Source organism: Anomaloglossus baeobatrachus, chromosome 1 (assembly GCF_048569485.1).
Source record: "Anomaloglossus baeobatrachus isolate aAnoBae1 chromosome 1, aAnoBae1.hap1, whole genome shotgun sequence".
Taxonomy (NCBI): Eukaryota; Metazoa; Chordata; class Amphibia; order Anura; family Aromobatidae; genus Anomaloglossus; species Anomaloglossus baeobatrachus.
This window is the reverse complement of record NC_134353.1, coordinates 12,821,552-12,845,866: the sequence shown is the minus strand read 5'-3', so window position 1 is coordinate 12,845,866 and position 24,315 is coordinate 12,821,552. Positions and strand designations below refer to the sequence as shown.

At 52.8% G+C, this 24,315-nt stretch overlaps 1 protein-coding gene across 1 annotated transcript; it reads left to right on the top strand.

Annotated features, from left to right (window-relative positions):
• Positions 1–17,732: 17,732 nt before the first annotated feature.
• On the top strand, positions 17,733–24,315 carry LOC142251536 (uncharacterized). The gene is made up of 3 exons (XM_075326744.1): positions 17,733–17,744; positions 17,776–17,874; positions 22,655–24,315. Exons 1-3 carry the CDS (start codon positions 17,733–17,735, stop codon positions 23,606–23,608), a joined length of 1,065 nt encoding a protein of 354 aa, XP_075182859.1. The 3' UTR covers positions 23,609–24,315.

Sequence of the window (24,315 nt, the reverse complement as noted above, 5' to 3'; positions counted from 1 at the left end):
ATATCGGGGTAGTTGAAGTCCCCCATAATAATCACCTCATTGTGATTTGCTGCTTTGTCTATTTGTTTCAATAATATATTTTCAGTGGTTTCTGTTATATTTGGTGGCTTATAACAAACCCCTATGAGGATTTTATTAGTTTTCCCTCCTTGTATCTCCACCCATAGAGACTCCACCTCTTCATTTCCCTCTTGGATATCTTCTCTTAGTCTGGGCTTTAAACCGGACTTAGGCGGGCTTTGCACACTGCGACATCGCAGGTGCGATGTCGGTGGGGTCAAATTGAAAATGACGCACTTCCGGCATCGCATGCGACATCGCAGTGTGTAAAGTCTCGATGATACGATTAACGAGCGCAAAAGCGTCGTAATCGTATCATCGGTGCAGCGTCGGTGTAATTCATAATTACGCTGACGCGACAGTCCGATGATGTTCCTCGCTCCTGCGGCAGCACACATCGCTGTGTGTGAAGCCGCAGGAGCGAGGAACCTCTCCTACCGGCGTCACCGCGGCTTCCGTAGGATATGCGGAAGGAAGGAGGTGGGCAGGATGTTTACATCCCGCTCATCTCCGCCCCTCCACTCCGATTGGCCGCCTGCCGTGTGACGTCACAGTGACGCCGCACGACCCGCCCCCTTAACAAGGAGGCGGGTCGCCGGCCACAGGGACGTCGCACGGCAGGTGAGTGTGTGTGTGAAGCTGGCGTAGCGATAATTTTCGCTACGCCAGCTATCACCACATATCGCTGCTGCGACGGGGGCAGGGACTATCGCACTCGGCATCGCGGCATCGGCCTGCGATGTCGCAGTGTGCAAAGTGCCCCTTAATATATAGACAGACTCCACCCCCTTTCCTGTTTTTACGATCCCTCCTAAACAATTCATATCCTTGCAGGTTAGCCGCCCAGTCATAACTGTCATCTAACCATGTCTCAGTTATTCCTACTATGTCGTATTTCTCCTCATACATTACCAGCTCCAGTTCTTCCATCTTATTGGTCAGGCTTCTTGCATTGGTCAGCATGCAGGAAGGAGGTTTTGCTCCCCTTTTCTTAGCTTCCTTCTGATTACCCTGCCTTAGGTCCTCTTTACGGCATCTAGTATCCTTGATTAGTTTGTCCTTCTGCTGCATGTTCTTGTCTGCTGTCTTTTCTCCCATCCCCTCTTCTTCTGGTGTAAAGCCCTCCTGATGAGTGTGGCAAGCCTTCTGGCGAACGTGTGTTTCCCAGGTTTTGTGAGGTGTATCCCGTCTCTTGCGAGAAGTCCATCGTAGAGGTAATTCACTCTATGGTCCAAGAATCCAAATCCTTGCTGCCTGCACCACCGTCGTAGCCAGTTGTTCAAATCTAATATCCTATTCCATCTTCTGACACCATGGCCATCGACTAGGAGGATTGATGAGAAAACAACCTGTACGTTCCGTTCCTTAATTTTCTTCCCCAGAATTTCAAAGTCTTCACAAATAGTTGGTAGATCATTTCTTGCCGTGTCGTTTGTTCCTACATGTATCAATAGGAACGGGTATTCGTCCTTGGATGCGAGGATAGTTGGTATCCTGTTGGCCACATCCTTGATTTTTGCTCCCGGTAGGCAGCATACTTCTCGTGCGGTTATGTCCGGCCTGCAGATAGTTGCCTCTGTGCCTCTTAGTAGTGAGTCGCCCATAACTACCACTCTTCTTTTCTTTCTGGATGCACTGCATTTTGCTCCTGAGTGCTTTTGAGTGTCTTTTGTTTCTGCTTTTGTTGACAAAGTAACTTCTTTTGATGATACTGTGTCTTCTCCTGTAGAGACGGTATCATCCTGAGCTGTGCCATGTTCCTTCTCCAGCATGAGGGCTTCATATTTGTTGCTAAGCTGTGCGGGTGGTGCCGACCACTTGATCCGCTGGCTTCTTTTGGTCACATGTGTCCACTTTTCAGCCTCTGTATGTGTTCTGAAGCTTTTCTCACTTTCCATATCCTGAATGGCTGCTTCTGCCTCGTCCAAGAAGTCCTCATGTTCTTTAATTACCTTCAAAGTTGCTCTTCTTTCTTCCAGTCCCTGCACCTTTTCCTCTAAGAGGGCAACAAGTTTGCACTTTTGACAGGTGAAGTTGTATTTTTTGTGCGGCAGATCCGTAAACATGTAGCATGTGCTGCAGGGGACGCTTTGTTTTACACATGATTATTTCCTTTGTGTATTGGAACAACACAAAAAAAAAACAGAGAAAAGAAGGCAAATTGGATAGAATTTCACACAAATCCCCCAAAATGGTTCGGTCAGAATTGTTGTTTTCTTCATCTTAATATTTGGTTCCTCGCCCCTTACCCTTTGGAATAAATCCCTTCCATCAGTCGCCTCCTGTCCCCATCCACAGCTTCTTCCTCCTCTCACCTGGAATCTCGGAGTCTTCTTTATAAAAGTCTCCTGGTCTCTCATATCTGAAAGTGTCCTCTCCTCTTCTCTTCTCCCAATCTTCAGATCTCTCCACAGGTGTCAATAGGGTTTAGGTCCGGACTCATTGCAGCTGCTGAAGAACTTTGTTTCCATCCATTTCTGGGGCTTCTGGAAGTGTTTGGGGTCATTGTCCTGCTGGAGACCCCTGACCTAGGACTAGACCCGGCTTTCTGACACTGGGCTCTACATCGCCACCCAGGATCCTTTGGTAATCTTCAGATTTCATGATCTCTTGCACAAAGTCACCGCACGCAGTACCAGAGGCAGCAGAACAACCCCCAACACATCTCTCACGTCCCCCATATGTGCCTGTAGATGCTGTGTTCTTTACTTTGTAACCTCATTCTGTTTTCGGTAAACAATAGACTGATGTTCTTTGCCATAAAGCTTCATCTTGGTCTCATCTGTCCGCAAGTCGCTTTCCCAGAAGGATTTTGGTTACTCACATACATTTTAGCATTTTTCTGTCTCTGTGTCAGTAGTGGGGTCCTCCTGGGTCTCCTCCATAGCGTTTCATTTCATTGAAATGTGGATGGAATGTTTGTGCCAACACTGATACCCCTGAACCTGCAGGACAGCTGGAATTTCTCTGGACGATGATTGGGGCTTATCCACCATCCGGACTATCCTGTGTTACAACCTTTCATCAGTTTTTCTGTATTGTAGCTGTATTTGGCATGGCGCATTGTCCTGCTGGAAAAACCAGTCCTCAGAGTTGGGGAACATTGCCTGAGCAGAAGGAAGCAGCTGTATTTCCAGGATACCCTTGTATGCGGCTTGATCCATACGTCCTTCTTAAAGAGGTTTGTTGAATTTTCTTTACCTAATTTTCAGCTTTGCCCAATACCTGGTCGTCTAATGGTTGGACGGAGACCTGGAGAGGCGCACAACCCACTGTGAAATCTGGTGGAGGATCTGGGGATGCTTCAGCAAGGCTGAAATTGGGCAGGTTAAACTTTGTGAAGGACGTATGAATGAAGCCGCATACAAGGTTATCCTGGAAAAAACAGCTGTTTCCTTCTGCTCAGGCAATGTTCCCCAACTCTGAGGACTGTTTTTTCCAGCAGGACAATGCGCCATGCCACACAGCTAGGTCAACCAATGTGTGGATGAAGGACCACCACATCAAAACCCTGTCATGGCCAGGCCAATCTCCAGACCTGAACCCCATTGAAAACCTCTGGAATATAATCAAGAGGGAGATGAATAGTCATAAGCCATCAAACAAAGAAGAACATTACACTCCTGCACCAGGAGTGGCATAAGGTCACCCAAAAGCCATGTGACGACTGGAGGAAAGCGGCCAAGACGCAGGAAAGCTGGGATTACACATCATGGTTATTCCACAATATACTGATTTCTGAATCTTCCTGAGGTAACACATTATTATATTGTGGTGTGTAAATGATTATGCACTCGTTTTCTTTACATTATTTGTGCATTGTTCTGTTATTATCACCATTTCTCATTTTCAGAAAATAAATACAGAATTTATGGATTGGAAATTCGGAGACGACGTCAGTAGATTATAGAACAAAAGAACAATTTACATTTTACTCACAAATATAAAGAGGAAAATCAGAAAAACTGACAATTGTGCAGCGGAGTCTACATTGTTGCCAGAGCTGTATATATATATATATATATATATATATATATATATATATATATATATATATATATATTGGAATCAGCGCTGCACAGGAGGTGAATGCGGTGCAGGGCGGTGGTCACCCAGATAAACCCAACAATGCAGCTTGTGCATTGAATTAAAGCTGGATCTCTGAGGGACCCCAGCCTCCTAAACCCAGTTCTGCCCCCTGCACCCCATTCTGCCTGGAGGGAATATTGCTGAAGTGTCTCCATCTGCTGGATGACATTGGCAGAGCAGGGGAGACAGACACAATCAGCAGAGAACCCGACGTGCACACAGCTCCATCTGGTGGCCGAAGATGAAAGCGCAACCTGTGTAATAGAACGTCACTGAAAGGTGAAGGAACAGGGCATCACACAGGGATTAGATACAGCAGGGGGCATCACACAGGGATTAGATACAGCAGGGGGCATCACACAGGGATTAGATACAGCAGGGAGCATCACACAGGGATTAGATACAGCAGGGGGCATCACACAGGGATTAGATACAGCAGGGAGCATCACACAGGGATTAGATACTGCAGGGGGCATCACACAGGGATTAGATACAGCAGGGGGCATCACACAGGGATTAGACACTGCAGGGGGCATCACACAGGGATTAGATACAGCAGGGAGCATCACACAGGGATTAGATACAGCAGGGGGGCATCACACAGGGATTAGATAGAGCAGGGGGGGCATCACACAGGGATTAGATACAGCAGGGGGCATCACACAGGGATTAGATACAGCAGGGGGCATCACACAGGGATTAGATACAGCAGAGGGCATCACATAGCATCACACAGGGATTAGATACCGCAAGAGGCATCACACAGGGATTAGATACAGCAGGGGGCATCACACAGGGATTAGATACAGCAGGGGGCATCACACAGGGATTAGACACTGCAGGGGGCATCACACAGGGATTAGATACAGCAGGGAGCATCACACAGGGATTAGATACAGCAGGGGGCATCACACAGGGATTAGATACAGCAGGGGGCATCACACAGGGATTAGATACAGCAGGGAGCATCACACAGGGATTAGATACAGCAGGGGGCATCACACAGGGATTAGATACAGCAGGGAGCATCACACAGGGATTAGATACTGCAGGGGGCATCACACAGGGATTAGATACAGCAGGGGGCATCACACAGGGATTAGACACTGCAGGGGGCATCACACAGGGATTAGATACAGCAGGGAGCATCACACAGGGATTAGATAGAGCAGGGGGGGCATCACACAGGGATTAGATACAGCAGGGGGCATCACACAGGGATTAGATACAGCAGGGGGCATCACACAGGGATTAGATACAGCAGAGGGCATCACATAGCATCACACAGGGATTAGATACCGCAAGAGGCATCACACAGGGATTAGATACAGCAGGGGGCATCACACAGGGATTAGATACAGCAGGGGGCATCACACAGGGATTAGATACAGCAGGGAGCATCACACAGGGATTAGATACAGCAGGGGGCATCACACAGGGATTAGATACAGCAGGGAGCATCACACAGGGATTAGATACAGCAGGGGGCATCACACAGGGATTAGATACAGCAGGGAGCATCACACAGGGATTAGATACAGCAGGGAGCATCACACAGGGATTAGATACAGCAGGGAGCATCACACAGGGATTAGATACAGCAGGGGGCATCACACAGGGATTAGATACAGCAGGGGGCATCACACAGGGATTAGATACAGCAGGGGGCATCACACAGGGATTAGATAAAGCAGGGAGCATCACACAGGGATTAGATACAGCAGGGGGGCATCACACAGGGATTAGATAGAGCAGGGGGGGCATCACACAGGGATTAGATATAGCAGGGGGCATCACACAGGGATTAGATACAGCAGGGGGCATCACACAGGGATTAGATACAGCAGAGGGCATCACATAGCATCACACAGGGATTAGATACCGCAAGAGGCATCACACAGGGATTAGATACAGCAGGGGGCATCACACAGGGATTAGATACAGCAGGGGGCATCACACAGGGATTAGATACAGCAGGGAGCATCACACAGGGATTAGATACAGCAGGGAGCATCACACAGGGATTAGATACAGCAGAGGGCATCACATAGCATCACACAGGGATTAGATACTGCAGGGGGCATCACACAGGGATTAGATACAGCAGGGGGCATCACACAGGGATTAGACACTGCAGGGGGCATCACACAGGGATTAGATACAGCAGGGAGCATCACACAGGGATTAGATACAGCAGGGGGCATCACACAGGGATTAGATACAGCAGGGGGCATCACACAGGGATTAGATACAGCAGGGAGCATCACACAGGGATTAGATACAGCAGGGGGGCATCACACAGGGATTAGATACAGCAGGGGGCATCACACAGGGATTAGATACAGCAGAGGGCATCACATAGCATCACACAGGGATTAGATACCGCAAGAGGCATCACACAGGGATTAGATACAGCAGGGGGCATCACACAGGGATTAGATACAGCAGGGAGCATCACACAGGGATTAGATACAGCAGGGGGCATCACACAGGGATTAGATACAGCAGGGAGCATCACACAGGGATTAGATACAGCAGGGAGCATCACACAGGGATTAGATACAGCAGAGGGCATCACATAGCATCACACAGGGATTAGATACAGCAGGGAGCATCACACAGGGATTAGATACAGCAGAGGGCATCACATAGCATCACACAGGGATTAGATACCGCAAGGGGCATCACACAGGGATTAGATACAGCAGGGGGCATCACACAGGGATTAGATACAGCAGAGGGCATCACATAGCATCACACAGGGATTAGATACAATAGGGATCATCGAACAGGGATTAGATACAGCAGGGAGCATCACACAGGGATTAGATACAGCAGGGAGCATCACACAGGGATTAGATACAGCAGGGAGCATCACACAGGGATTAGATACAGCAGGGGGCATCACACAGGGATTAGATACAGCAGGGGGCATCACACAGGGATTAGATACAGCAGGGAGCATCACACAGGGATTAGATACTGCAGGGGGCATCACACAGGGATTAGATACAGCAGGGGGCATCACACAGGGATTAGACACTGCAGGGGGCATCACACAGGGATTAGATACAGCAGGGAGCATCACACAGGGATTAGATACAGCAGGGGGGCATCACACAGGGATTAGATACAGCAGGGGGCATCACACAGGGATTAGATACAGCAGGGGGCATCACATAGCATCACACAGGGATTAGATACCGCAAGAGGCATCACACAGAGATTAGATACAGCAGGGGGCATCACACAGGGATTAGATACAGCAGGGGGCATCACACAGGGATTAGATACAGCAGGGAGCATCACACAGGGATTAGATACAGCAGGGAGCATCACACAGGGATTAGATACAGCAGAGGGCATCACATAGCATCACACAGGGATTAGATACAGCAGGGAGCATCACACAGGGATTAGATACAGCAGAGGGCATCACATAGCATCACACAGGGATTAGATACCGCAAGGGGCATCACACAGGGATTAGATACAGCAGGGGTCATCACACAGGGATTAGATACAGCAGGGGGCATCACACAGGGATTAGATACAGCAGGGGGCATCACACAGGGATTAGATACAGCAGGGGGCATCACACAGGGATTAGATACAGCAGGGGGCATCACACAGGGATTAGATACAGCAGGGGGCATCACACAGGGATTAGATACAGCAGGGAGCATCACACAGGGATTAGATACAGCAGGGAGCATCACACAGGGATTAGATACAGCAGGGGGCATCACACAGGGATTAGATACAGTAGGGGGCATCACACAGGGATTAGATACAGCAGGGAGCATCACACAGGGATTAGATACAGCAGGGGGCATCACACAGGGATTAGATACAGCAGGGAGCATCACACAGGGATTAGATACTGCAGGGGGCATCACACAGGGATTAGATACAGCAGGGGGCATCACACAGGGATTAGACACTGCAGGGGGCATCACACAGGGATTAGATACAGCAGGGAGCATCACACAGGGATTAGATACAGCAGGGGGGCATCACACAGGGATTAGATAGAGCAGGGGGGGCATCACACAGGGATTAGATACAGCAGGGGGCATCACACAGGGATTAGATACAGCAGGGGGCATCACACAGGGATTAGATACAGCAGAGGGCATCACATAGCATCACACAGGGATTAGATACCGCAAGAGGCATCACACAGGGATTAGATACAGCAGGGGGCATCACACAGGGATTAGATACAGCAGGGGGCATCACACAGGGATTAGACACTGCAGGGGGCATCACACAGGGATTAGATACAGCAGGGAGCATCACACAGGGATTAGATACAGCAGGGGGCATCACACAGGGATTAGATACAGCAGGGGGCATCACACAGGGATTAGATACAGCAGGGAGCATCACACAGGGATTAGATACAGCAGGGGGCATCACACAGGGATTAGATACAGCAGGGAGCATCACACAGGGATTAGATACTGCAGGGGGCATCACACAGGGATTAGATACAGCAGGGGGCATCACACAGGGATTAGACACTGCAGGGGGCATCACACAGGGATTAGATACAGCAGGGAGCATCACACAGGGATTAGATACAGCAGGGGGGCATCACACAGGGATTAGATAGAGCAGGGGGGGCATCACACAGGGATTAGATACAGCAGGGGGCATCACACAGGGATTAGATACAGCAGGGGGCATCACACAGGGATTAGATACAGCAGAGGGCATCACATAGCATCACACAGGGATTAGATACCGCAAGAGGCATCACACAGGGATTAGATACAGCAGGGGGCATCACACAGGGATTAGATACAGCAGGGGGCATCACACAGGGATTAGATACAGCAGGGAGCATCACACAGGGATTAGATACAGCAGGGGGCATCACACAGGGATTAGATACAGCAGGGAGCATCACACAGGGATTAGATACAGCAGGGGGCATCACACAGGGATTAGATACAGCAGGGAGCATCACACAGGGATTAGATACAGCAGGGAGCATCACACAGGGATTAGATACAGCAGGGAGCATCACACAGGGATTAGATACAGCAGGGGGCATCACACAGGGATTAGATACAGCAGGGGGCATCACACAGGGATTAGATACAGCAGGGGGCATCACACAGGGATTAGATAAAGCAGGGAGCATCACACAGGGATTAGATACAGCAGGGGGGCATCACACAGGGATTAGATAGAGCAGGGGGGGCATCACACAGGGATTAGATATAGCAGGGGGCATCACACAGGGATTAGATACAGCAGGGGGCATCACACAGGGATTAGATACAGCAGAGGGCATCACATAGCATCACACAGGGATTAGATACCGCAAGAGGCATCACACAGGGATTAGATACAGCAGGGGGCATCACACAGGGATTAGATACAGCAGGGGGCATCACACAGGGATTAGATACAGCAGGGAGCATCACACAGGGATTAGATACAGCAGGGAGCATCACACAGGGATTAGATACAGCAGAGGGCATCACATAGCATCACACAGGGATTAGATACTGCAGGGGGCATCACACAGGGATTAGATACAGCAGGGGGCATCACACAGGGATTAGACACTGCAGGGGGCATCACACAGGGATTAGATACAGCAGGGAGCATCACACAGGGATTAGATACAGCAGGGGGCATCACACAGGGATTAGATACAGCAGGGGGCATCACACAGGGATTAGATACAGCAGGGAGCATCACACAGGGATTAGATACAGCAGGGGGGCATCACACAGGGATTAGATACAGCAGGGGGCATCACACAGGGATTAGATACAGCAGAGGGCATCACATAGCATCACACAGGGATTAGATACCGCAAGAGGCATCACACAGGGATTAGATACAGCAGGGGGCATCACACAGGGATTAGATACAGCAGGGAGCATCACACAGGGATTAGATACAGCAGGGGGCATCACACAGGGATTAGATACAGCAGGGAGCATCACACAGGGATTAGATACAGCAGGGAGCATCACACAGGGATTAGATACAGCAGAGGGCATCACATAGCATCACACAGGGATTAGATACAGCAGGGAGCATCACACAGGGATTAGATACAGCAGAGGGCATCACATAGCATCACACAGGGATTAGATACCGCAAGGGGCATCACACAGGGATTAGATACAGCAGGGGGCATCACACAGGGATTAGATACAGCAGAGGGCATCACATAGCATCACACAGGGATTAGATACAATAGGGATCATCGAACAGGGATTAGATACAGCAGGGAGCATCACACAGGGATTAGATACAGCAGGGAGCATCACACAGGGATTAGATACAGCAGGGAGCATCACACAGGGATTAGATACAGCAGGGGGCATCACACAGGGATTAGATACAGCAGGGGGCATCACACAGGGATTAGATACAGCAGGGAGCATCACACAGGGATTAGATACTGCAGGGGGCATCACACAGGGATTAGATACAGCAGGGGGCATCACACAGGGATTAGACACTGCAGGGGGCATCACACAGGGATTAGATACAGCAGGGAGCATCACACAGGGATTAGATACAGCAGGGGGGCATCACACAGGGATTAGATACAGCAGGGGGCATCACACAGGGATTAGATACAGCAGGGGGCATCACATAGCATCACACAGGGATTAGATACCGCAAGAGGCATCACACAGAGATTAGATACAGCAGGGGGCATCACACAGGGATTAGATACAGCAGGGAGCATCACACAGGGATTAGATACAGCAGGGAGCATCACACAGGGATTAGATACAGCAGAGGGCATCACATAGCATCACACAGGGATTAGATACCGCAAGGGGCATCACACAGGGATTAGATACAGCAGGGGTCATCACACAGGGATTAGATACAGCAGGGGGCATCACACAGGGATTAGATACAGCAGGGGGCATCACACAGGGATTAGATACAGCAGGGGGCATCACACAGGGATTAGATACAGCAGGGGGCATCACACAGGGATTAGATACAGCAGGGGGCATCACACAGGGATTAGATACAGCAGGGAGCATCACACAGGGATTAGATACAGCAGGGAGCATCACACAGGGATTAGATACAGCAGGGGGCATCACACAGGGATTAGATACAGTAGGGGGCATCACACAGGGATTAGATACAGCAGGGGGCATCACACAGGGATTAGATACAGCAGGGGGCATCACACAGGGATTAGATACAGAAGGGGGCATCACACCGGGATTAGATACAGCAGGGGGGTATCACACAGGGATTAGATACAGCAGGGGGCATCACACAGGGATTAGATACAGCAGGGGGCATCACACAGGGATTAGATACAGCAGAGGGCATCACATAGCATCACACAGGGATTAGATACCGCAAGAGGCATCACACAGGGATTAGATACAGCAGGGGGCATCACACAGGGATTAGATACAGCAGGGGGCATCACACAGGGATTAGATACAGCAGGGGCATCACACAGGGATTAGATACAGCAGGGGGCATCACACAGGGATTAGATACAGCAGGGAGCATCACACAGGGATTAGATACAGCAGGGAGCATCACACAGGGATTAGATACAGCAGGGAGCATCACATAGCATCACACAGGGATTAGATACCGCAAGGGGCATCACACAGGGATTAGATACAGCAGGGGGCATCACACAGGGATTAGATACAGCAGGGGGCATCACACAGGGATTAGATACAGCAGGGGGCATCACACAGGGATTAGATAAAGCAGGGAGCATCACACAGGGATTAGATACAGCAGGGGGGCATCACACAGGGATTAGATAGAGCAGGGGGGGCATCACACAGGGATTAGATATAGCAGGGGGCATCACACAGGGATTAGATACAGCAGGGAGCATCACACAGGGATTAGATACAGCAGAGGGCATCACATAGCATCACACAGGGATTAGATACAGCAGGGAGCATCACACAGGGATTAGATACAGCAGAGGGCATCACATAGCATCACACAGGGATTAGATACCGCAAGGGGCATCACACAGGGATTAGATACAGCAGGGGGCATCACACAGGGATTAGATACAGCAGGGGGCATCACACAGGGATTAGATACAGCAGGGAGCATCACACAGGGATTAGATACAGCAGGGGGCATCACACAGGGATTAGATACAGCAGGGGGCATCACACAGGGATTAGATACAGCAGGGGGCATCACACAGGGATTAGATACAGCAGGGAGCATCACACAGGGATTAGATACAGCAGGGAGCATCACACAGGGATTAGATACAGCAGGGGGCATCACACAGGGATTAGATACAGTAGGGGGCATCACACAGGGATTAGATACAGCAGGGGGCATCACACAGGGATTAGATACAGAAGGGGGCATCACACCGGGATTAGATACAGCAGGGGGGTATCACACAGGGATTAGATACAGCAGGGGGCATCACACAGGGATTAGATACAGCAGGGGGCATCACACAGGGATTAGATACAGCAGAGGGCATCACATAGCATCACACAGGGATTAGATACCGCAAGAGGCATCACACAGGGATTAGATACAGCAGGGGGCATCACACAGGGATTAGATACAGCAGGGGGCATCACACAGGGATTAGATACAGCAGGGGGCATCACACAGGGATTAGATACAGCAGGGGGCATCACACAGGGATTAGATACAGCAGGGAGCATCACACAGGGATTAGATACAGCAGGGAGCATCACACAGGGATTAGATACAGCAGAGGGCATCACATAGCATCACACAGGGATTAGATACCGCAAGGGGCATCACACAGGGATTAGATACAGCAGGGGGCATCACACAGGGATTAGATACAGCAGAGGGCATCACATAGCATCACACAGGGATTAGATACAGCAGGGAGCATCACACAGGGATTAGATACAGCAGAGGGCATCACATAGCATCACACAGGGATTAGATACCGCAAGGGGCATCACAGAGGGATTAGATACAGCAGGGGGCATCACACAGGGATTAGATACAGCAGGGGGCATCACACAGGGATTAGATACAGCAGAGGGCATCACATAGCATCACACAGGGATTAGATACAATAGGGATCATCGAACAGGGATTAGATACAGCAGGGGCATCACACAGGGATTAGATACAGCAGGGGCATCACACAGGGATTAGATACAGCAGGGGGCATCACACAGGGATTAGATACAGCAGGGGGCATCACACAGGGATTAGATACAGCAGGGGGCATCACACAGGGATTAGATACAGCAGGGAGCATCACACAGGGATTAGATACAGCAGGGGCATCACACAGGGATTAGATACAGCAGGGGGCATCACACAGGGATTAGATACAGCAGGGGGCATCACACAGGGATTAGATACAGCAGGGGGCATCACACAGGGATTAGATACAGCAGGGGGCATCACACAGGGATTAGATACAGCAGGGAGCATCACACAGGGATTAGATACAGCAGGGGGCATCACACAGGGATTAGATACAGCTGGGGGCATCACACAGGGATTAGATACAGCTGGGGGCATCACACAGGGATTAGATACAGCAGGGAGCATCACACAGGAATTAAATACAGCAGGGAGCATCACACAGGGATTAGATACAGCAGGGAGCATCACACAGGGATTAGATACAGCAGAGGGCATCACATAGCATCACACAGGGATTAGATACCGCAAGGGGCATCACACAGGGATTAGATACAGCAGGGGGCATCACACAGGGATAAGATACAGCAGGGGGCATCACACAGGGATTAGATACAGCAGGGAGCATCACACAGGGATTAGATACAGCAGGGGCATCACACAGGGATTGGATACAGCAGGGGGCATCACATGGCATCACACAGGGATTAGATACAGCAGGGGGCATCACACAGGGATTAGATACAGTAGGGGCATCACAAAGGAGAGGATTAGATACACAGCTCAGCAGACAGTATCACACAGGAGAGGATTAGATACACAGCTCAGCAGACAGTATCACACAGGAGAGGATTAGATACACAGCTCAGCAGTCAGTATCACACAAGACAGGATTAGATACATAGCTCAACAGACAGCATCACACAGGAGAGGATTAGATACACAACTCAGCAGACAGTATCACACAGGAGAGGATTAGATACACAGCTCAGCAGACAGTATCACACAGGATAGGATCAGATACACAGCTCAGCAGACAGTATCACACAGGAGAGGATCAGATACACAGCTCAGCAGACAGTATCACACAGGAGAGGATTAGATACACAGCTCTGCAGACAGTATCACACAGGATAGGATCAGATACACAGCTCAGCAGACAGTATCACACAGGAGAGGATTAGATACACAGCTCAGCAGACAGTATCACACAGGAGAGGATGATGAGGATTTTGATGTTTAATTATACTAGTAATGTCAATGTAAATCCTTTTTAACAGCAAATACCACCTCGATGTACTATTCACTGCATGATTATGATTACAACTGTGCTGCTGCACCTCCAGGTATACTCCATATTAGGTGTTAGGGTATGTGCGCACGTTGCTTTTTACCTGCTTTTTTGCTGCTTTTTCTTCTGCGCTGTTTATTGCCAAAATGGATGTGTTCTTCTATTCAAGCAAAGTCTATGGGAATTTGGGTTTCTTGTTCACACTATGTTGTTCAAAATGCTGCCTTTTTGAGGCAGAACTTTGGTCAAAAACTCAGCTTTTCAAAGAAGCAACATGTCAATTGTTTTTGCCATTTGGGTTTTGCACTGCAAAGCTGAGTTTTTGACCAAAGTTCTGCCTCAAAAAGGCAGCATTTTGAACAACATAGTGTGAACAAGAAACCCAAATTCCCATAGACTTTGCTTGAATAGAAGAACACATCCATTTTGGCAATAAACAGCGCAGAAGAAAAAGCAGCAAAAAAGCAGGTAAAAAGCAGGTAAAAAGCAACGTGCGCACATACCCTTACACAGTCCTGACTATACCCTCTATTAGGTGTTACACGGTCCTGACTATACCCTCTATTAGGTGTGATATGGTCCTGACTATACCCTCTAATAGGTGTGATACGGTCCGGTCTGTCTATATACTCTATTAGTGTAGCTCTGATGTACAGCCTCCTCGGTGTAGCACCGGTACTGTGCAGCCTCCTCGGTGTAGCGCCGGCACTGTGCAGCCTCCTCGGTGTAGCGCCGGCACTGTGCAGCCTCCTCGGTGTAGCGCCGGTACTGTGCAGCCTCCTCGGTGTAGCGCCGGTACTGTGCAGCCTCCTCGGTGTAGCGCCGGTACTGTGCAGTCTCCTCGGTGTAGCGCCGGTACTGTGCAGCCTCCTCGGTGTAGCGCCGGTACTGTGCAGCCTCCTCAGTGTAGCGCCGGTACTGTGCAGCCTCCTCGGTATAGCGCCGGTACTGTGCAGCCTCCTCGGTGTAGCGCCGGTACTGTGCAGCCTCCTCGGTGTAGCGCCGGTACTGTGCAGCCTCCTCGGTGTAGCGCCGGTACTGTGCAGCCTCCTCGGTGTAGCGCCGGTACTGTGCAGCCTCCTCGGTGTAGCGCCGGTACTGTGCAGCCTCCTCGGTGTAGCGCCGGTACTGTGCAGCCTCCTCGGTGTAGCGCCGGTACTGTGCAGCCTCCTCGGTGTAGCGCCGGTACTGTGCAGCCTCCTCGGTGTAGCGCCGGTACTGTGCAGCCTCCTCGGTGTAGCGCCGGTACTGTGCAGCCTCCTCGGTGTAGCACCGTTACTGTGCAGCCTCCTCGGTGTAGCACCGGTACTGTGCAGCCTCCTCGGTGTAGCACCGGTACTGTGCGGCCTCCTCGGTGTAGCACCGGTACTGTGCGGCCTCCTCGGTGTAGCACCGGTACTGTACGGCCTCCTCGATGTAGCACCGGTACTGTGCGGCCTCCTCGATGTAGCACCGGTACTGTGCAGCCTCCTCGGTGTAGCACCGGTACTGTGCAGCCTCCTCGGTGTAGCACCGGTACTGTGCAGCCTCCTCGGTGTAGCACCGGTACTGTGCAGCCTCCTCGGTGTAGCACCGGTACTGTGCAGCCTCCTCGGTGTAGCACCGGTACTGTGCAGCCTCCTCGGTGTAGCACCGGTACTGTACAGCCTCCTCGGTGTAGCACCGGTACTGTACAGCCTCCTCGGTGTAGCACCGGTACTGTACAGCCTCCTCGGTGTAGCGCCGGTACTGTGCAGCCTCCTCGGTGTAGCACCGGTACTGTGCAGCCTCCTCGGTGTAGCACCGGTACTGTGCAGCCTCCTCGGTGTAGCACCGGTACTGTGCAGCCTCCTCGGTGTAGCACCGGTACTGTGCAGCCTCCTCGGTGTAGCGCCGGTACTGTACAGTCTCCTCGGTGTAGCGCCGGTACTGTGCAGCCTCCTCGGTGTAGCACCGGTACTGTACAGTCTCCTCGGTGTAGCACCGGTACTGTGCGGCCTCCTCGGTGTAGCACCGGTACTGTGCGGCCTCCTCGGTGTAGCGCCGGTACTGTACAGCCTCCTCGGTGTAGCGCCGGTACTGTGCAGCCTCCTCGGTGTAGCACCGGTACTGTACAGCCTCCTCGGTGTAGCACCGGTACTGTGCGGCCTCCTCGGTGTAGCACCGGTACTGTGCAGCCTCTTCGGTGTAGCGCCGGTACTGTGCAGCCTCCTCGGTGTAGCGCCGGTACTGTGCGGCCTCCTCGGTGTAGCGCCGGTACTGTGCAGCCTCCTCGGTGTAGCGCCGGTACTGTGCAGCCTCCTCGGTGTAGCGCCGGTACTGTGCAGCCTCCTCGGTGTAGCGCCGGTACTGTGCAGCCTCCTCGGTGTAGCGCCGGTACTGTGCAGCCTCCTCGGTGTAGCGCCGGTACTGTGCAGCCTCCTCGGTGTAGCGCCGGTACTGTGCGGCCTCCTCGGTGTAGCGCCGGTACTGTGCGGCCTCTTCGGTGTAGCGCCGGTACTGTGCAGCCTCCTCGGTGTAGCGCCGGTACTGTGCAGCCTCCTCGGTGTAGCGCCGGTACTGTGCGGCCTCCTCGGTGTAGCGCCGGTACTGTGCGGCCTCCTCGGTGTAGCACCGGTACTGTGCAGCCTCCTCGGTGTAGCGCCGGTACTGTGCGGCCTCCTCGGTGTAGCACCGGTACTGTGCGGCCTCCTCGGTGTAGCACCGGTACTGTGCAGCCTCCTCGGTGTAGCGCCGGTACTGTGCAGCCTCCTCGGTGTAGCGCCGGTACTGTGCGGCCTCCTCGGTGTAGCACCGGTACTGTGCGGCCTCCTCGGTGTAGCACCGGTACTGTGCAGCCTCCTCGGTGTAGCGCCGGTACTGTGCAGCCTCCTCGGTGTAGCACCGGTACTGTGCGGCCTCCTCGGTGTAGCACCGGTACTGTGCAGCCTCCTCGGTGTAGCACCGGTACTGTGCAGCCTCCTCGGTGTAGCGCCGGTACTGTGCAGCCTCCTCGGTGTAGCACTGGTGACCGCAGCGTTCTTTCTTGGATGCGGTCCTCGGTTTTCTAGTTGGCTTCAGCACTGTGCGTTCAGGCTGATCATGTGACCGTAGCTCCGCCCCCTCACAGTGGGCGTGGTTTGTGTTCCCTCACCTCACAGTCACGTGTGTTAGTGATCTCAGCATGAGCCAATCAGTCTGGTGATTATACAGCAGCGCTGAGTAAGACACTCACTGATTGGCTGACTGCTAGCACTTATAGGCTGATTGTGGCGCGTATTGTCTTTCGCTGTGGAAGAAGTCGCACAGGAGACAGCGCGCAGCAGGTGAGCTGGGATCTCCGCAGTGCTACGTGTATGGCCCTCAGCGCTGTGTCCTCTCATCACCCCGCACTGCGGTGTGCGGAGGAGGCCGGGTCACTGCCCATGATGTGTGCGAGGATATAATCAAGCACGGCCGCTCTCCGGGCCAGAGCGTGCAGCTGTATAGAGAGGGGTGCCCGGAGCGTGCAGCTGTATAGAGAGGGGTGTGTGCCCGGAGCGTGCAGCTGTATAGAGAGGGGTGTGTGCCCGGAGCGTGCAGCTGTATAGAGAGGGGGGTGTGTGCCCGGAGCGTGCAGCTGTATAGAGAGGGGGGTGTGTGCCCGGAGCGTGCAGCTGTATAGAGAGGGGTGTGTGCCCGGAGCGTGCAGCTGTATAGAGAGGGGTGTGTGCCCGGAGCGTGCAGCTGTATAGAGAGGGGTGTGTGCCCGGAGCGTGCAGCTGTATAGAGAGGGGTGTGTGCCCGGAGCGTGCAGCTGTATAGAGAGGGGTGTGCCCGGAGCGTGCAGCTGTATAGAGAGGTGTGTGTGCCCGGAGCGTGCAGCTGTATAGAGAGGGGTGTGTGCCCGGAGCGTGCAGCTGTATAGAGAGGTGTGTGTGCCCGGAGCGTGCAGCTGTATAGAGAGAGGGGTGTGTGCCCGGAGCGTGCAGCTGTATAGAGAGGGGTGTGTGCCCGGAGCGTGCAGCCGTATAGAGAGGGGTGTGTGCCCGGAGCGTGCAGCTGTATAGAGAGGTGTGTGTGCCCGGAGCGTGCAGCTGTATAGAGAGGGGTGTGTTCCCGGAGCGTGCAGCTGTATAGAGAGGGGTGTGTGCCCGGAGCGTGCAGCTGTATAGAGAGGGGTGTGTGCCCGGAGCGTGCAGCTGTATAGAGAGGGGTGTGTGCCCGGAGCGTGCAGCTGTATAGAGAGGGGTGTGTGCCCGGAGCGTGCAGCTGTATAGAGAGGGGTGTGTGCCCGGAGCGTGCAGCTGTATAGAGAGGGGTGTGTGCCCGGAGCGTGCAGCTGTATAGAGAGGGGTGTGTGCCCGGAGCGTGCAGCTGTATAGAGAGGGGTGTGTGCCCGGAGCGTGCGGCTGTATAGAGAGGGGTGTGTGCCCGGAGCGTGCGGCTGTATAGAGAGGGGTGTGTGCCCGGAGCGTGCGGCTGTATAGAGAGGGGGGTGTGCCCGGAGCGTGCGGCTGTATAGAGAGGGGGGTGTGCCCGGAGCGTGCGGCTGTATAGAGAGGGGGGTGTGCCCGGAGCGTGCGGCTGTATAGAGAGGGGGGTGTGCCCGGAGCGTGCGGCTGTATAGAGAGGGGGGTGTGCCCGGAGCGTGCGGCTGTATAGAGAGGGGTGTGTGCCCGGAGCGTGCGGCTGTATAGAGAGGGGTGTGTGCCCGGAGCGTGCGGCTGTATAGAGAGGGGTGTGTGCCCGGAGCGTGCGGCTGTATAGAGAGGGGTGTGTGCCCGGAGCGTGCGGCTGTATAGAGAGGGGTGTGTGCCCGGAGCGTGCGGCTGTATAGAGAGGGGTGTGTGCCCGGAGCGTGCGGCTGTATAGAGAGGGGTGTGTGCCCGGAGCGTGCGGCTGTATAGAGAGGGGTGTGTGCCCGGAGCGTGCGGCTGTATAGAGAGGGGTGTGTGCCCGGAGCGTGCGGCTGTATAGAGAGGGGTGTGTGCCCGGAGCGTGCGGCTGTATAGAGAGGGGTGTGTGCCCGGAGCGTGCGGCTGTATAGAGAGGTGTGTGTGCCCGGAGCGTGCGGCTGTATAGAGAGGTGTGTGTGCCCGGAGCGTGCGGCTGTATAGAGAGGGGTGTGTGCCCGGAGCGTGCAGCTGTATAGAGAGGGGTGTGTGCCCGGAGCGTGCAGCTGTATAGAGAGGGGTGTGTGCCCGGAGCGTGCAGCTGTATAGAGAGGGGTGTGTGCCCGGCGCGTGCAGCTGTATAGAGAGGGGTGTGTGCCCGGAGCGTGCAGCTGTATAGAGAGGGGTGTGTGCCCGGAGCGTGCAGCTGTATAGAGAGAGGGGTGTGTGCCCGGAGCGTGCAGCTGTGTAGAGAGGGGTGTGTGCCCGGAGCGTGCAGCTGTATAGAGAGGGGTGTGTGCCCGGAGCGTGCAGCTGTATAGAGAGGGGGGTGTGTGCTCGGAGCGTGCAGCTGTATAGAGGGGGGTGCGTGCCCGGAGCGTGCAGCTGTATAGAGAGGGGTGCGTGCCCGGAGCGTGCGGCTGTATAGAGAGGGGTGCGTGCCCGGAGCGTGCGGCTGTATAGAGGGGGGTGCGTGCTCGGAGCGTGCGGCTGTATAGAGAGGGGGGTGCGTGCTCGGAGCGTGCAGCTGTATAGAGAGGGGGGTGCGTGCCCGGAGCGTGCGGCCGTGTAGAGGGGGGTGTGTGCCCGGAGCGTGCAGCTGTATAGAGAGGGGTGCCTGGAGAGCGGCCGGCGATACGCGTGTGACTCCGGCCTATTACTGCTAATGTAGTGCTGACTATTTCCTGGTGGTGCTCTGCTGCCATCTGCTGGCCGTTCATTGTAGCAGCACCTTCTCCCCTTCTCCACTTGTTTTCTATGTATTATTCTTCCCCCATTTTTTTAAAGGGAACCTGTCACCAGTTTTTTGACTATTAAACCAAAAGTGTCCCCTTCTGCAGCTCCTGGGCTGCATTCTAGGAAGGTGCACCTTGTTGCTGACCCCCCCCCCTCCTTACAGACCCCAAAAAGAACTGTATGAATCCCACCGTGTTGTATGCTAATGAGCTATGTGTGTTTCGGCTCCTGTCCCTCCTTGTCGTCTTGTTCACTGTCCTGTTATGATTGCCAAGGATAGTGCCGCCGTCCTCGTCCCACCTTGCTGGCCAAGTCTCGTGCAGACTCAGTTCTTTCTGCCCACATCGAGGGCCGAGCATAAAACAGTTGACCTTGCGCCTGCTGGTAATGTATCTGCGCAGACGCGAGATCATGGTCGGCGCTGTGCATGACAGCAGCGTCATCCTTCTACCCAACCATGATTTCGTACCTGCGCGTAAACATCACTGGCACGGTCAAGGTAAACTGTTTTTATGCTCAGCCTGCGATAGGGCAGAGAACTGCGCCTGTGCAAGACTTGGACAGCAAGGTGGGATGAGGACGGCGGCGCCATCCTTGTCGATCATAACAGGACGGCGAACAAAACGACAAGGAGGGACAGGAGCTGAAATAGAGCCCGCCCATCTGGCCAACACAGCTCATTAGCATACAACACGGTGGGATTTTATAAAGTTCTTTTTGGGGTCTGCAAGTGGGGGTCAGCAATGAGGTGCACCTTCCTAGAATGCTGCAGAAGGGGACGCTTTTGGTTTAATAGTAAAAAAAAAAAAACCCCAAAAACTTGTGACAGGTTCCCTTTACAGAAAATAGAAAAAGTAGTTCAGCTCACCCTTCCTAAAGTCCAGATGAGGATCGGTGCACGGTAACCCTGGCCTCAGAGAACACAGACAAGCCCACATAGAGCGTGATCTCCAGCACTTCAGAGAAGGCTAGAAATATTTATTGAAGTTCTATTAAAAAAGATCCATCGATCATGAAAACAGCGAAGGGGGGTACATCAAGAGAAATCCGATATGTTTCGGCTGGTAAAGCCTAAGGGTACTTTCACACATCCGGATTTTTGCTCTGCGGCACAATACGGCGTTCTGCAGAAAAACCGCAACCGGCTTTTGTAACGCCGATTGCGGTTTTTTTTGCATTGACTTACATTAGTGCCGCATTGTGCCGTAGGGGCTTGCGTTCGGTCCGGTTTTTGCCGCATGCGGCAGATTTAGCCGATGCGGCGGCCGGATCGAACGTACCCTGCAACGTTTTTTGCTCCGGCAAAAAACACCGCATCGCGCCGCATCCGGCCGCTGCGGCGCATTTTTCAATGCATCCCTATGGAGGCCGGATGCGGCGCGATGCGGAAAAAACCGCATCCGGTCGCCGCATGCGGTATTTTCCACTGCGCATGCTCAGTAGCATGCCGCAACCGGAAAAAAACGGACCTGCCGCATGTAAAAACGTATGCAAAGGATGCGGTGTTTTCACCGCATCCGTTGCATAGTTTTCACAGCCGGATTGAGCCGCAGGGCTCAAACCGGATGTGTGAAAGTAGCCTTATTCAAGGATTTCCTTGGCTCTACCGGCCGAAACATGTCGGATTTCTCTTAATGTGTCTTAGGCTATGTGTCCACGGTAGAATGTACCTGCGGATTTTTCTGCATGAAAATCCGCGACTTTCGCGGCAAATCCGCACCCGCGGATTTGCCGCGGATTTTGATGCGGATTTTTTTTTTTTTTTTTTCCCCATTCTATACCCAAAATCCGCACCAAATCTGCAACAAACAATTGACATGCTGCAGATTTTTCCGGATCAAAATCCGCGGCAAATCCGCAGCGGAAAAATCCGCAGCATGGACACAGCATTTCCAAAATGCCATTGAAATGGCTTGGAAGTGCCACTGCTGCAGATTTTCGGCAAATCCGCGGCAAAATCCGCGGTAAATCCGCAGCGTGGGCACATAGCCTTAATGTGTGTGTGTGTGTCCCCCCCCCCTCGCTGTTTTCATGATCGATGGATCTTTTTTTAATAGAACTAAATATTTCTAACCTTCTTTGAAGTGCTGTCTCAGATGGGTACACCGTGACGAGGTGAGACAGCTTTTTACCTTTTTGCAAAAATATATACACTAAGTACCCTGCTATCAAGCACTTGCTATTTATTTATAGTCAGGGTATTTTTCCTACAATTTTTCTTTGTTTTTTTTTTTTTTACCTGGTCTTCAATGACCTTCTCTTCATCTACTTATAGTCCTACGAGTGTCAGACGGGCCGAGGCGTCCTACGAGTGTCAGACGGGCCGAGGCGTCCTACGAGTGTCAGACGGGCCGAGGCGTCCTACGAGTGTCAGACGGGCCGAGGCGCCCTACGAGTGTCAGACGGGCCGAGGCGCCCTACGAGTGTCAGACGGGCCGAGGCGCCCTACGAGTGTCAGACGGGCCGAGGCGCCCTACGAGTGTCAGACGGGCCGAGGCGCCCTACGAGTGTCAGACGGGCCGAGGCGCCCTACGAGTGTCAGACGGGCCGAGGCGCCCTACGAGTGTCAGACGGGCCGAGGCGCCCTACGAGTGTCAGACGGGCCGAGGCGCCCTACGAGTGTCAGACGGGCCGAGGCGCCCTACGAGTGTCAGACGGGCCGAGGCGCAGAGCCAGCAAAGTCTCAAAGCTACAAGCCAAGTTATCTCCAGACTCTGCGCATCATCCGGAGATCGACCGTCCGAGTGTAATGATGGGTGACTGCCATGGTTACAATTCGGGACTTATGCCTACAGCAGCTCCACCATCTAGCACAGGAACACCAAAGCCCTGGCATGAACATATAACACAAGACTTAAGGAATAATATTGTCCACAAACTAGTTCAAGCCATATTCCCAACGTCTAACCCCGCAGCATTAAATGACCCACGGATGGGAAACTTGGTGGCCTATGCTCGTGGAGTGGAGAGTCAGATGTATGAATCCACGAACAGCAAGGATGAGTACTACCATCTGATAGCAGTAAAAATCTATAGGGTCCAGAGAGAACTTGCAGAAAGGCGTCAGATTAGGAGACGGAATGAACAGCTAATGGCTAATTCTCCTGGCATGTCACCGGCAGCAAACACTCAGGGCCTGGGTACGCCCCCAGCACAACCAGACTCACCAAGAAACCACCCTGTGCAAGAGCCACACATCATGCATGAAATGTCCCAACTCCAATTGTGAACCCCATGCCAAGAGAATCAGTCATGAAGTATTGTGGCCCGATGGACTCGCCAAGACAGACAACAGATACTACCAACCCAACCTCAAGGACCATCTGCTCCCATCAATCAGCCGGCGTCTCCCTCCTTTATACCTGTAATGTTGGTGTTCTGGTTCGCCGGCGTCCCAGCGCCAATGACCCTGCATATCCCCCCCCCCCCCAGCTGGGATACCATTGCAGTTTCCTTTTGGTTGGTTGCGCGGTTCCCTGCTCCACCACTCGTGTTGTGTGGTCCTCTGCTGTCCTGTACGGCCATACACGTGTGTTCGGTCCCTAGACCTCAGGCCCTGAGCTTGTCCAGCTAGGTTCCTGGTTAATGCCTAGGGTGCGCTCCCCTTCCTCACTTATATTGGAGCGGTGCGTGCATCTTGAATTGGTGTCCACAGGCCTATGGCAGGGTGACATCTGGTATAAAAGTTCCTCTTCCCTTATGCGTGGGGCCGAGCAACTGCCTTAGGTTACTAAACCTAGCTCTTTGTTGGTGCTTGCTGCCATGTTGCTCTGGTTTGCCTGTACCCAGCTCCAATCTTGACTGCTATAGTGCTGGTATGCTGATGTCTGTCCTGTCCATGTGTTGCCCTGTTACCAGCCTGTATCCTGTGCCTAAATTCCTGCTGTTTTCTGCACCTGAAACCCTGCTGTGAATAAAGTCCTGTTTTGTAGTTAA